Raw genomic sequence first — 14,080 nt, forward strand, 5'->3', positions numbered from 1 at the left:
TTTGGCCAAACATTCTGTTCGCCATTTTGATTTCCTTCAGAAACCTACTTTTTCGAACTCCTCCTAGTCTATTTGCCTGATTTTCACCAAAATCGAATCGTAACATCTTCAGACTATTACAGCAAAAAGTTATTAATTTCGTGTCAACAGACAAAACCGTTTTCATATACTGCAGCGACAAAGTTGAGCCATGATGCCAAAATGACTCTTGAGGCTGTATCTCTGCACTGCTTTGACATAATGACACCAAACTTTGCCTTTGTCATTGTCATCTCACTCTGACCACACCACATCAATTTCGTTACTGCGCCACCTATTGGTCAAAAGTGACAAACCATTAAATCATATTATTAGTGACTGTATATATGATTTTTCAGCCATTAAGGCCTAAAATCATCTTAAAATGCCTTTAATTGCTCATTGTTGCAGTTGGTCTCACCCTCCCAGCCATGGTGGCATGTCTTGTCTTGTTCTTTGCGCTTGGCCCCGTTAATGGCTGCTCGCAGCTATATTTATTATTATTATTATTATTATTAAATATTATACCCTATGTTGTTGTTTTTTTGTTTGTTTTTTAGAAAGTTAATTGCTTTCTTTAAACTGAATTTCGTTTTGTATAAATTGTATCTTAATTTTAACCAATGTTTTTAAGATATTTGATATAATATAACAGACTGGGATAATACATATATTAGTATATTTGATACCAATATAGCAGACAATAGCCTTAGCGCTGGCTCATGCATTTCACGTGTTTCTGACTGAAGCTCGAAATGATATTTGAGTATTTTGTGTATTTGATCGTTAACAAATGATTCAGAAAATATTTGTTATTGAAATGACTGGGAAAAAGTGTCCCAATCAACCTAAAGTCACCAGATGCTATTTGAAATCATAATTGCATTGCATAATCCCAAATATTTTACTTATAACATTCATCATTACCAATTGTCACAATATTACTGTTTTTTTTAGCTCTTCTTTCAAAAATGTTTCTGATCTCAAGATTTGAAATCTTGTTTCTTTTTTGGCAGATAATTTAGCTTGCTTTAACAGACCTGCCAACATGTACGCATTTTTCGTACTCGGCACGCATTTTGACCCTTTAGTACGCTTGTACGATTCGCTGCTCTCTATGTACGCATTTTGTTGCATCTCGCATTTCGCCGGTTTCAGTGCAATCTATGACGTTGACTCTGCTGCTGAGCCACAGCGTGAAAGTGGAGTGAAAAGCTGTCGGCCAATCAGAGCGCTTCATTTGAACCCTCCGCTTACATGCCCGCCCCTCCTAGGCAAATGCTTCGAGCCCGCGCCGCGCGCGTTCGTTTCATTTCAGTCAATGCTTCAAGCAAGCTAGGCAGGCCGGATAACTGCAGCGTGCATGCCATGGCTGAACCGCCTCACAGAGATGCGCTGTTGGCGGTTACAGCCGCGGATGACTTGACGAAAAAATATATTTTAAATTTGGGCGAGTGGCGGTTGAACCAATCAAATGGAAAAAAATATATATGCATTCTTAAATATTGTTACAGTGCACTAAGCAAACCTGCAAGCTATGAGCCAAGCTGTCAGTATGGAGGCCTAGGCTAAGTTACTTCTCGTAGATATTTTAAAACAGCCAGTCGTTGTAGCCTACCACGCGGGGAATAGGCATTTAAAACATAGACAGATTATGGAGTGATATAAAAATGGCATCGGGCAATGGCAGCGCGAGATGTTCAGAAGAACACAAGAGCTAAACTTCTACAAGCTCAATAACATCCACAGCAAAAAAAAAAAGGTAAAAAAGTAGTCGAAAAACTTTGCCCATCGTTTATTAGCAGATGTGCAAGGCAAGCGGGCAAGTTTTGGGGTTGTTATGGATAATTAAAATGTGAACATGCACGTTGCACAGTTGTGCGGTTGACTTTCAGCGAATTTTAGTGAATGAATAGAGTTGGCGTTTCTGTAATATCAAATCTCCATAATTCTTTTCTTGTATGATTTTGTTTGACCTGCTGGTATAAAATGAATTAACGTAACGGTTGTGTTGTGTTGCGTCGCGTCTTGCCACATTCAATGTAGAAAGCATTGCTTTCGTTTGAGGGTGCTTAACTCGCACCAGTAGACAAAAAGTTACCTGATTGTGACAGATGGTCGAATTCACATGACACATTATAAATTAGCATTATAGTCTGCCATAGCCTACCCTACAGTATCAAAAAGACCAATGCCCTCTGATGCAGGGAAGATGGAAAATGGGGATAAAGACAGAGGTAAAGTGATGTAATGAATGAACAGTTTATCTAATTGCATAGTATTAAGATACTAGTAAATGAATGGCAGTTATTTTTACCTTAAACTTTATGCTAACAATTGTGCTGGGTTGTCTAGAGAGGCACCAGACAGTGTGACTTTACCTTAATCTTGTCAGATTTTTTTAAATGCATGGAATATCAGTTTTTTAATTAATGTTTTTACTCTACAGTTGTGTAGTTGTGTTAAATTATATACATTTTTATTTATTAATTAAAATTCATATTTAATTTGATTAAATATTAAATTAAATGTACATGTAAATTAGTAATAATAGTCTATTTATATAATAGCAACATTTTATGTCAAATTCAAATAAAATATCTACTACTCATTTTCATTCATTGTGAAAATATGAAATGTGCCATAGTTTAGTGGAAGATTGCTGCCATCTACTGGAAAACAAACACTTTTGCTATTGAATACTGTAGTTTGTTATTAATCTTACTATTTGTGTTTAATCTGTCTTTGGTTCTATTTTTGTATGACGTTTAACCATCATCAGTCTTTTTTGTATATAATATCCTGAACACAATAATGGGTGTGCAGTAACTGTATAACATTTATGGTCTACTTGTATTTGTTTATAGAGTAACTAATAAATCGTAATTGGTGAAAGTATATTGTGTATATTATGTATTTTAGTGTTAGGTATCTCATAGATTACTTACTGGTGGGTGGACAACGGTGGAGCGTACATTGGCAGTGGGCTGTCGGGTGCGCTGGGGGCCCGGGGTGGGGGGTGGGGGTGGGGGGTGTACTCATAAAGTTTCTTCAAGGTTGGCAGGTCTGCTTTAAGTAAAAACTTTAAGTAAAAAACATTTAGATTTTCCCCCCAGAAAACTTTTTTTTTTTTTTTTTTACTGTTACTGTACTTATCTAGTAAACCTAAAATCGAGTAGGCCTACCTAAAACTCATTTATTATGCAGCTCATTATTATGCAGGTCTTTGTTTCTCAGGATCACATTATTATTCATGAAACGTTCACACCTACTCGCATAAGGCCTGAAAAGTGTTTAGCAAAATGTAAATGAATATATTGTTTTAAGTGAATGCGTAGGCTCAATGATTCTCACATCAGTGTAAAGCAAAAACTCTAAACAAAAACACCCAATAATCAAAGGGCTTGTGAACACATGTCTATTGTGTTTCGAAGCCTTAATTTTTTTTTTTTTTTTTTTTTTTTTTCAAAAATTATGCATAAACATTCTTCTCTCAAAAATACAAGCATGTACATACATGTTGCTCACATATTATGGTAGCCCAGTTTGTGCTGAATACAGCGTAATTACACTTTTGCCATTCATATGTTTATAAGTAACTGAAAAATGCACAAATGTCAGAGCATATCAAAACTTCTAAAGGGCCCCAAAACAGCTCAGGCTCCTAGGGGTTAAAGTTGATCATTCTTTAAAGATCGTGCCATATGTTTGGACAGAAGATGAGATAGTTCTTTATTAAAAGACAAAATAATTTACGGGGTACAGGATGCTAAAAAAAGAAATGCCACGATTTATCAAGACCTTGAAGCAGATATAAGTGAGAGAGACCTCATATGTGGCCGCTCCCTTCGATTAAAAATAATGGCTAGTGCGGTGGCTGAGATAAATGTTAACCTACGACATCTGTTGCCGTGATTTTTGGAATGACTTATCGTGAGAGGAAAAAAAATTAAGTTTTTGTCGCATAACATCGGTTAATGGAAACGTGTCATTTCGCAATACTTTTTAATCGACATTTAGTCAATCAACATTACAAATCTGTAATGGAAATGCGGCTACTGTCGCGCTGGACTAAAACTCTGAACGTAGTGTTTGTTAATGTCTCTTTCCTCACAGGCTGGAGGCTCAGAACGTGGTCATATCCATTGCTGCCTCACAAGATGTAGACTCAGATCCTTGGATCTTCGTTTATCTCTCTGGATAAACCAGAGGCTCAGAATGTTACAGTGTTTCTGTTATATCTCATCCGTGCAGGACAGACTCAGAACTTGGTTGATCTGTCACAGTCTCATCTTTGCCGAACAGAACAAGGAGTGTCTGTTGAAAGGGTAACTGCTGAATTTGTGAAAGATGTTGCATTACAAATAGCTGTCACTGAGAATACTTATTTCTCTGAATAAGTATGAAATGGATGTGTGTAGTTTACATCATTTAAGGTTTCCAAACATAGTTATGAATGGATTTGGATGGATCATTTTTAGAATATCTGCATCGGCCAATAAGTTTCTGATTGGCGGATGTGTTAGAAGCAGGACTTTTATTTTGACAGCATGCCAGACTTCTATTTTGATAAAAAGTCTGCAGCTAAAAAGGACAGTGTCTGAGAACAGCAGCGCCTGATAGCCAAACAATAGGCTATAAAACTTTCTCATACTGTCAACATTCAGCTAATATGCATCTATGTAGTTAAAAAAACTAATCTCTGAATATCCAATAAACATTTAATTTCACAATCATTTCAGATTTAATGGAATCCAACTATGAGATCTTCCTGCATTAATGTGTTTCTCTGCGTGACGGTCGCTCCGTGCGAAGTGATTGCCGAGACGAGACGCACTTTAAATCCTTGATTTTAAAATATGCTGCGCTATATTCAGTTGATCACGGTTATATTAATGTAATTTACACAGTGTTGTATGTAAAATTAGTGTTACCGTGTCTGTATTTGAAACAAATATGATTACCAGTGTGCACTGTGCACAAACTTACCAGATTACTGAGTGCCCTGTTAGCCTACAGTGTTTACTTTCTTTTTATTAATATATTTTTAAATGGTTTCTTTATTTGTGAAATATACTGTAATATTATTGTAGAATCAAGAAGTTACCATCTTAAGTATATGCATGTTTATTTTAAAGATGTATTTATTTAAATTTATTTTCATATTTCCTATTAAATATGAATTAAAATAAATATAGATTATGTATATTAAATATCGGCCATCGGTCACCCTCCTCTCTAATGGGCATCAGCCATAAAAAAAAACAATATCGTTCGACCACTAGTAATAAACTTATGGTGTATTTGTGACTGTGTGACCTAATAACAAAACCCAAATAGCAAACAATTTCCTGCCATAAAGCTTTAGCTTATGGGTTGGTGTCATCCAGAGTATTGCTTATAATTGCTGGGGTTTAAATGCTTTCAAAAGCTTTGGCTTTCTGCACCAAATTAAGCTTTGGTGTAGGTTTTCCTTTGCCATTTTAACTCCAGCTTTTCCAGTTAATCTTGAAAATGGTGTAGATAATAATGAGCAACAATGTCCTCCTCATTAATGTCACTTGGGGTTTCCATAGTGAACAGCGCAAGCTATTATATCAGTGTTTTTTTTTCCTTCCCTAACATGTTCCCCAAAGCGGCAGAACTTGGTGATAAGTAGGTGATAATGAGCCCCACCCATTTAGAGGGATCAATGGCTGAATCCAAAATCGCCCCCTATAGAGATCGCTAAGACATGTGACCAAATGGGCGGCAACGTCATCAGAATGCAAAGAATTATGGGTACGTTTGGCCCGTTTACATGGCCTGGCATAGCAGGCTAGTGTTCTGGCATGAAAATAATTAAACATTAGAGAGAAAAACAGAATATAATCCTACAAAATGCAGCGGGCTAAAGAAAACATTGTCGGACCATATTGCCTAAAACTAAATCCTAATGCAAAGACGAGATCTGATGAGAAAAAGGGAATCAAATGACTGGATCCTTACGAGCTGAGCGACTGGTTAAGGGACGTCAAACTGTTGCCCAACTTCCAGCACCCATATATATATACAAATACATGATATTAAGTGTTGTTAGTGCGTACACACACACACGCAAAGTTTTCAGAATTCAAGTCGCTGCAGTCTTTTTTACAGATGGATGGGTCTAGGACCTGGAGATTGTAAAAGTGGGGCAGAAAACTGTCGTCCGTTCAAAGTTATGCTACTGTTTTAAGCACCACACTCCTCGCTCTCTCTCATCTATCTGCATGCAGTCCGAATTGAACAAACCTGTCTGTGTGTGTGTGTGTGTGTGAGTGAGGGCGGCTACACACTGCAAGGGTGGCGTGTCCGTTTTTATTTCGGCTCCCATGTTAACAGGTTAGAGCGTGCACACTGCCTGCGTGAGACGCGGAAAACGCGTGCATGCTGGAAATAGAACAGACGCCTATCTTTCACGCGACACGCACGCGTGTTGGAAGCGTTTAACATGAAGTATAGGCCTTCCACTTCGTCACCTAGCAGCAGCATCGCCGCGTCAGACACGCTTCTGGTGTGCAGATACAGAAAACGCCACGCTTGCAGTGTGTAGCCGGCCTGAGAGAGGGGGGAGCGGGCGCAATCGAACAGTGGACACTAAAAATATACTCCGTCATTTTGTTCATACAGGACATCATTCAAACTGCAAAGTGTTTACTTATATTTGTATATCCCGTTCTTAAGCTTTATGCCACTTCTATCGTGAGATCGACTATTGCAGTTTATAACACAGCAGGTAGACGGCATCTTGAACACTGCTTTCTTCCCTCCATGCAAAGAAGTCTGGCGACCGGCGCCCGTTGTGCCGCGGATTCCCAAAATGCTTTGCGTTTACCACTGGGAATACGTCATGATGACGACACATTAGCAATCTCTATATATATCGGGTTTTCCTCCGTTGGTTTTTTGTTCACAAAATGAAATGAACACACATACAGTGTTTTGGGTGGTCTCTTCAAGTTTAGGGTTTTCAGACACATTTTTTTGCATTCCTCGTCTGTTGGTAGGCGATGGAAACTGTACCGTTTGTCACAAGGACAATCTCTTTTTGTTCTGGGCTTATGTTCAACGCACTGTTGTTGAAGCCACAGATTTAGCTTAGTCTGATTGTTAGTACAGCCGCGAACAGCGCAACAGGTACCAGAGCTCCGCAATGACATTGCACAATAATAAAACACAAAATAATAAAAAACAAAATAAAACAGTATTAGTCAAATTGCAGTTATTTTTTAATCTAGAAAGACTTACTTCAGAAAAGAGCTGCTTATAACGGTTAGCCACGCACTATTAGCCACTGGGACTAACTACTTCCGCTCTCTAACCCGAAGTTTCACCCATAATCATTTCTACAGTAGCACCCCCAGGAATACCGTGGATACCCTCAAATAGGGCATTATTTGAGGGGACAGCCATTTGTAGTGGTGTCCGCCAGGGCTCTGAACCGGTTCAAGGAACGAAAACGAAAACCGGAAACGAACGAAATTTTAAGAGGAACAAAAACGGAAACGAAATCAAAATCATTTTGAATCGTTCTGAACAGAAACGTTCATTTGAAATGACCATTAACCGGTTAATAACGTTATTTTATCGTTCTCTTTAATATTTTAATTTGGCAGTGACCAATCATGAATAGAGTAGTCCAGCATGTGACGTTGACGGATCAAGCGTGAGTGAAATGCCCGTCATCTATGAATCTACCCGTAACGCAAGTCAGTGTAGAGCGCACATTTTCATGCCTCAAGTACATTTCTTTCCCCGCTGAGGTCTACAATGAATGTGCAGGTATTGGAGGACATTTTTTTCGAACGTTTAAATAAGCAGTACGGACTTTAAGCTCAAATAGACTGATTTAGGCTAGTTTATGGATTTTGTTTAAGCCTGTCCAAGCAGGCTACTAGCATCTATCAAACATTTTTCCTATAGTCTTTCAGATTGCCAATACAGGAGAGGTCAATGTTTTCTATATAGACGGTGGATGCTTTGTATTAAATGGTATGTTATATTGCATTAAATGATCAAGCTTTATTAGCTGACTGAATTTGATTATGTGATGAATGGACGTGTTGCGCAGTGTTTGCTTTGAAATTACCAGTTGACGGTGCATTAAAAGAGCAATGGTTATCCAGTTTATTTATTCTTTATTCATGCAATTTTTAAAACAAGTCGTGTTGAAAAAAAGTTATGTACAAAGAATGTTATCACTCTTCTGAAAATAATTAGGCATAAGAGGGCCACTTTAGATTGTCTAACGCTCCATTAAAACAGGTCCGCTGTTTATGCTTTGTAATTAATGCATGTATTTCTGGTTTTAAAAATGTTATGAAATAAATATTCAAGTTTAATTACCATGCGTTATATTATTATTGAGTAAAAATAAGTCTATTTATACATATTTGTTTAAAGTATAGGCTAAATTAAAATAACGTTATTAACCGGTATTTTTTCATATCAAAAACGTTTTCGGAACAGTAATGTTTATTGAGGAACGCAAAAACGGAAACGCTATAATATCGATTCTGCTCGGAGTGAACCAATTGATATTTTTTTCCGTTTTTAAGCCCTGGTGTCCACACTCATTCAATCTCACATTACATCGGCTGTACACTCGTTATTGCAGTGCACACACAACGGCTGTCCGAATTCACTCACTCGTTTTCATTCACTCCTTTAAGTGAAGTATATTAGTGGATAACTTAGGGAATAGTTAATGGGTGGTTTAGGGGGCGATATCGGATTCAGCCATAGGCTATAATGCGATCTCACCTGTGTCCTCACTACAGTGCAACATTTCCACATATTATTTACGGGCGAGCCATGCAATTAGTAACACTGACTGAGAGTATGTGATTTTCACATGCGTGTGGTTTCAGTTGTTACTAAATTATTTCGTAAATTTAATATAAAACTTAGAACGAAGGACACGTGTTCAGTAAATGAGACCCAATTTCTGACAGTAAAGGATTTGTTGATATGCATTCATGCTATTGTACACGTCTGCTTACTGTGGACATGTATAAAACCAGCTAATAATCACTCCTACGCAATGACCTTTTATCAGCCTTTCTACCACAATAATCACTTGAGGTTTATTTGCAATTATGTTTTAAGAAACGCAACCGTTTCATAATGAAATAGATTGTTATGGGTCACTGACCTCAATCAGATTATATTCATAGAAGGACAAGGCCCTCATGCTTATAAATGCACATACTCAAACTCGCATCATACAGTCACAGACAAATGTTTACAAGCACCTTAGTTTATTTTGGTAAATTAAAAGAAATGCACAAAAATAAATAAAGAATAGAGATGTTTTGAATACATTTTTATTAAACTGATGCTTAGCCTACAATATAGTTTTAATTTGGACTTTAATCTCATCTAATAAGCACAACTTTTATTTTTTAGCTTCGTGAAATGCCTTTTCACTAGAGATGAATTTGAAATTGTAATATATTGAATGATGCAAATGTAAGAAAGTTTTAGGCCTATGTAAGATTTCTTTTTCACTTTTTAAACTTTTTTTGACCTATCCTCTCTCAGGTTTCTGATATGAAGTGAAGTACCTTCACTTTAAAAACTTTTGTTTAGACTTTTTAGATATCTACACAATTATGTAGTTTTGCACTTTTGTCATACGTTTAGCTCAAACACATCTATTTCATCCAATTTCTCTCAAGTATCGTTTTAAAACATTGCACAGTTCCCTGTTGCCTGAACGTTATCGTACGGAGATCCCTGTCTGTGCCCTTTCTAAGAGTGGAGGTGGTGTTAGCGGTTGAGCAACGTCTCCAAGCGCAGGATTGAGTGACAGGAGCAGCCACTGCTGGGTAGAGAAGGAAGAGTGTGGATAACGTGGGCAGAGATGCAGTCATTAGTCACGGCAAGTACGGGTTTGGATACATGAGCATGCCAGCAGAGGTGACAGGGCCAACGGTGGTAATGGATGCCTTTCCGCTCTGCGCCCTATCCCAGCATCCTCCTCTCTCTTTCTCTTGCTCTGACACACGAGGACTGCATCACGCCTGCGAACCCATGAGTGAAATCTTAAACGGCTCTGCTGATCTATCCTCTCAGGAAAGGGAAGAAAAGCAGAGACACTGTGGGGAAAGGGAAAACAGATTTGAGGACACTGGGAACGTTGCGCTCAACATTGTATGCAGCCGTTATTGTTGTTTTTTTCTTCTTCTTCTCTCATCTCCCTCTCCATCTCTTTCTTTCATTCTCTCTATCGATTTTATGGTTCTGTCTTTTGTCTTGAGATTTCCATGCCCTTTCTATCGTTTGATGGTAGTTGTAAACTGTCCACGGATACACTCTAGTACCTTTCTCTTTCTCCAACTCTGTCAGAGATAGTGAGTTTGAGAAGTGCAGTGCGCTAGTTTGTTCTGGCACAGGACGTGTTGCTTTAGTAATCTGGGAAGTAAAATGGCCAAGTATATCTGCCAATGTCTGTCTTAGCAGTACAACAGGTTCAGATTGATGAACATGCTCATTTCTGTATCACTCTTAATATCTAATCTTTTCAGAAATTGGCCCATTAGATTTTCGAATACATAATTCATGACTTCATCAGTCTGGCTTGTGCTAGGTGCTAATTTTTAAAAGATCTCACAAAGGTGAACACAGAAGTGTGTCCACAGACAACAGATGGTTATAATAACAGTTCATCAGTTATTTACATTTTTAAAGTGTTTCATAAAAATGACTTCCTTGGAAAACCAGGGCAGATTTTTCGATTCAGCTTTAACTCTGAGACCCAGCGTAGCAAAATTGCAATGTTTTTTTAAACCAATTAAATGATACCTTACTTTCGCTAAATATATGTAAAAACTACACATACTTAGCTGATGCTCAGAAATGTATCAACCTTTTTGGTGGGAATTTTTTTTTTAAAAACACTTTTGGAACAAATTAACTTTACATGTAGAAGTACGTATTTTACATCTATATCTACATATTGTCAGTACAAATACACCGATCAGGCATAACATTATCAACATTTTCAAATCATCACGACTGGTTGAAATGCGTTTACATTATTGCATTATTTGTTCATTCAAAATGTCAAAAATAGTGGTGAAATTTTGCAGACGTAAATGCCAAGCATGGCAATTTTTCGACATTTATCTAAATTATATGTAGATGCAAATTTAGTCTTTCTTTGTGTTTTAGTCATTTCCATCTCCTTTTCTTTCTCTTAATGTCGTAAGATGCTTGGAAGATGTATCTGCCTGATTTATTCCCAAGTAGAGGTTGACTTCCTGCAGTTTAATTTGTTTGCAGTTCCCAAAAAACAGGTTTTAGGCATGGTTTGATTCATGCAAGCATTAAACAATGTCAGTGCTCTTCGCTCTTTTCTGCCAAGTTAACAAACAGCAGTACTATATTTCTTTTGAGCAGAAATAATTAGAAATCAGTATATGATTCGTTAGTCTCTTTTGTTTGGATCAAAAGTTGCATTGCTTATATTGATGGAGATTGTCATTAAGCAGGTCACAGTACTGAAGGGCTTGAGATGTTTTTTCTTGTAACATTAATTTTTCCTTCTCTTGTATGTGGTTTGTATTTTCAGGAGGATATGAATCTTAATGAAGAGAAAAAAGCACCACTCAGAGAGAAGGACTTGGGCACAAAAAGGGAGATGGTCCTTCAGTACATCATCACAGCTGCAAAAACCGTAAGTCAAAAAATAATTGTAGCCTCACAGAATAACATATAAACCTGTAAGTATTTGCAGCAAGTTCATTTGATTCCTTTGAGCTTCCTTTTGCTTCATAATGTTTTTTTCTATAACTAACCGTGATACTGAATAAGAAGACAGACTCTTTTGACCTAAAGGCCATAGGTGGTCACGTTCCCAGACTGCTCCAATCAGTTACTCTGATCCTGTGTCAGATGTGTCCGTCTTTGTAAAACAGCAAAATAATAAGCTAAGGTGCAGAACCACCACACAGACACCATGTGCATGTGTGTCTGTGTTAATTTGTTGTTGTGTGCCTGTGCCGACTGTGTGTGATTTTTATTGTGCTGGTGGGTTTGCCCTGATAAAAATATCTGTAACTGCAGGCCACTTATGATGACATTGACAGGCTAAAGACTGTATTTATCGGAGATGATTGCCCTCATTTTAGTTTGTCTCTTTTGTTCTCTTGTCCTGAGGTGTGAGGGAGGTGTTGAGTCTCCTCATGTATACTTATGAACTCATATTACTGTGGTAAAGGATGGCAAGATGTGATTTTACACCATCTCCCTATGTGTAATTCGCCATTTAACTTTTCTACAAATAGTCTGGAGTTTTTTTACTCTAGAATACTGGAGGAATGCTTTCGTGAAATAAAAACAGACATTAAAGGAGTCATGAACCGCAATGTTTTATTGTTTTATACTTTTTCTGGGGTGCACTTCCCCTTTGCATAAGAAACATCTGACTGTACATGAATATTGACATATATGAAATCACTGGTCACAGCTCGGGCATTAGAATTAACACGTTACTTGCATGTTGTGGCATGCAATGTGGAATCCACAGTGAAATGTACTGAATACAAATAAATAATGCTCAACTGAGACATTCACATAGTTGAAAATTAATAACCACATTCCTAGCATTAGGATCCTTTGGAAGGTCATTGTTTTTTGTTGAGGGATCCTGCTCTTCTCCTCGTCATCTCAAAGGGCAGTGGGTGGGGCCAATGTTGCAATGATGAAGTAGGCGTTGATTTTCTTCTGCACATTCCACAATGAGTCATTCGTTGGGCTTTGTGACAATAAAAGCTGATTTTGGACAAGGAAGTTTTTAGTTCTGAAACAGGATATATAGTATGATGACCTCTTATATGTCAAAAGGGCTCAAGGACAATTTGATTTATCAGTTTATGACCCCTTTAATATAAAAACTACTCTTAAACTTTAAAAATAAAACTACTTCTTTTAATATGAAAGTTTGGCTTCTCAGTGATGCTATAATAATTAATTTGTAATGGGTTTAAAAGGATTGAGAAGGTGTTTTCTTTATAGATAGTTCGACTTTAACATTTTATACCTAATTCAACTTGTATGTTAATCAACTTGCTGATTGACTAGTTAATTAGAGTTTGCTAGATTAGCTTTGGAAATAAAAGCATCAGGTGCTCATCAAAAGTACAAATACAGGTGGGAGTATTTGCCCCAGGCATTCTTTCTACATGCTGATTGGAACTCTGCATTAGATTGATTTCTGAGTTTTAAGCCATGCATCTTAGAGGATTGTTTGTCTTTTTTTAAGTCCCAATGTGTTGGAGAGACAGACTGACAAGCGTTACATGTCTTCGAATTGAGTGTGTTCAACAAATCCTCCAGTTCTTCCATTGCACGACATAGCTACACACAAGTGGAAACTCTATATGCAGGATTCAGGCAAGGTGGATAAAAATTATTTTTTTTTCTGTTGAAATTAATTCCCCAATCTAATCCTCCTGTCGGTTAGCTTTGCGTTCGTTTACAGGGCCCACGAACGACGGAAGAGAAACAAGAACAAGGGAGTTTAATTATAATGCCGCTCCCTTCTTTCCACTGAGAATTTAATTATTTTGGAGTGCTTGGAGATTTCAGGATGATTCAATTTGAATTGTATTTTCTATCTGGAGTGGCTGGTCGGGACTCTTGGTTTTTCTCCAATCAGCTTTAGTCTCTTTGTGCATTTGGAGTGCTGAAACTTATAGATCTTGGACAATCATGATAAAACTCCCAATGTACCGTAATTTATTGAATTTTAAAATCATGAAAATAACCTCCAATCAGATGACCCAACATTTTAATTCTACCAAATGTATATGATACTCATTTGTGTGGATTTAAACTATCCTTTTAAAAATAAATGTTCTTTATTGGCATTGATGGTTCCATGAAGAACCTTTAACATCCATGGAACCCTTCACTTGTACAAAAGGTTCTCTATAGTGGAAAAAGGTTAGATTGTTCTATACTAAGAAAATAATTGTTATCTTAAAGTGTTAGTTCACCCAAAAATGAAAATTAGACCATGATTTACTCACCCTCA

At 37.3% G+C, this 14,080-nt stretch overlaps 1 protein-coding gene across 1 annotated transcript in view; it reads left to right on the forward strand.

Moving 5' to 3' along the window:
• The window catches only part of diaph3 (diaphanous-related formin 3), a 429,281-nt gene that overhangs the window by 71,820 nt on the left and 343,381 nt on the right, over positions 1-14,080 (forward strand). The window contains exon 3 of the mRNA XM_079844146.1: positions 11,615-11,719. Coding sequence (XP_079700272.1) covers positions 11,615-11,719 — 105 coding nt within the window. The remainder of the gene's footprint in view (positions 1-11,614; positions 11,720-14,080) is intronic.

Source organism: Gobio gobio (assembly GCF_949357685.1).
Source record: "Gobio gobio genome assembly, chromosome: 19".
In the NCBI taxonomy this organism is placed as follows: domain Eukaryota; kingdom Metazoa; phylum Chordata; class Actinopteri; order Cypriniformes; family Gobionidae; genus Gobio; species Gobio gobio.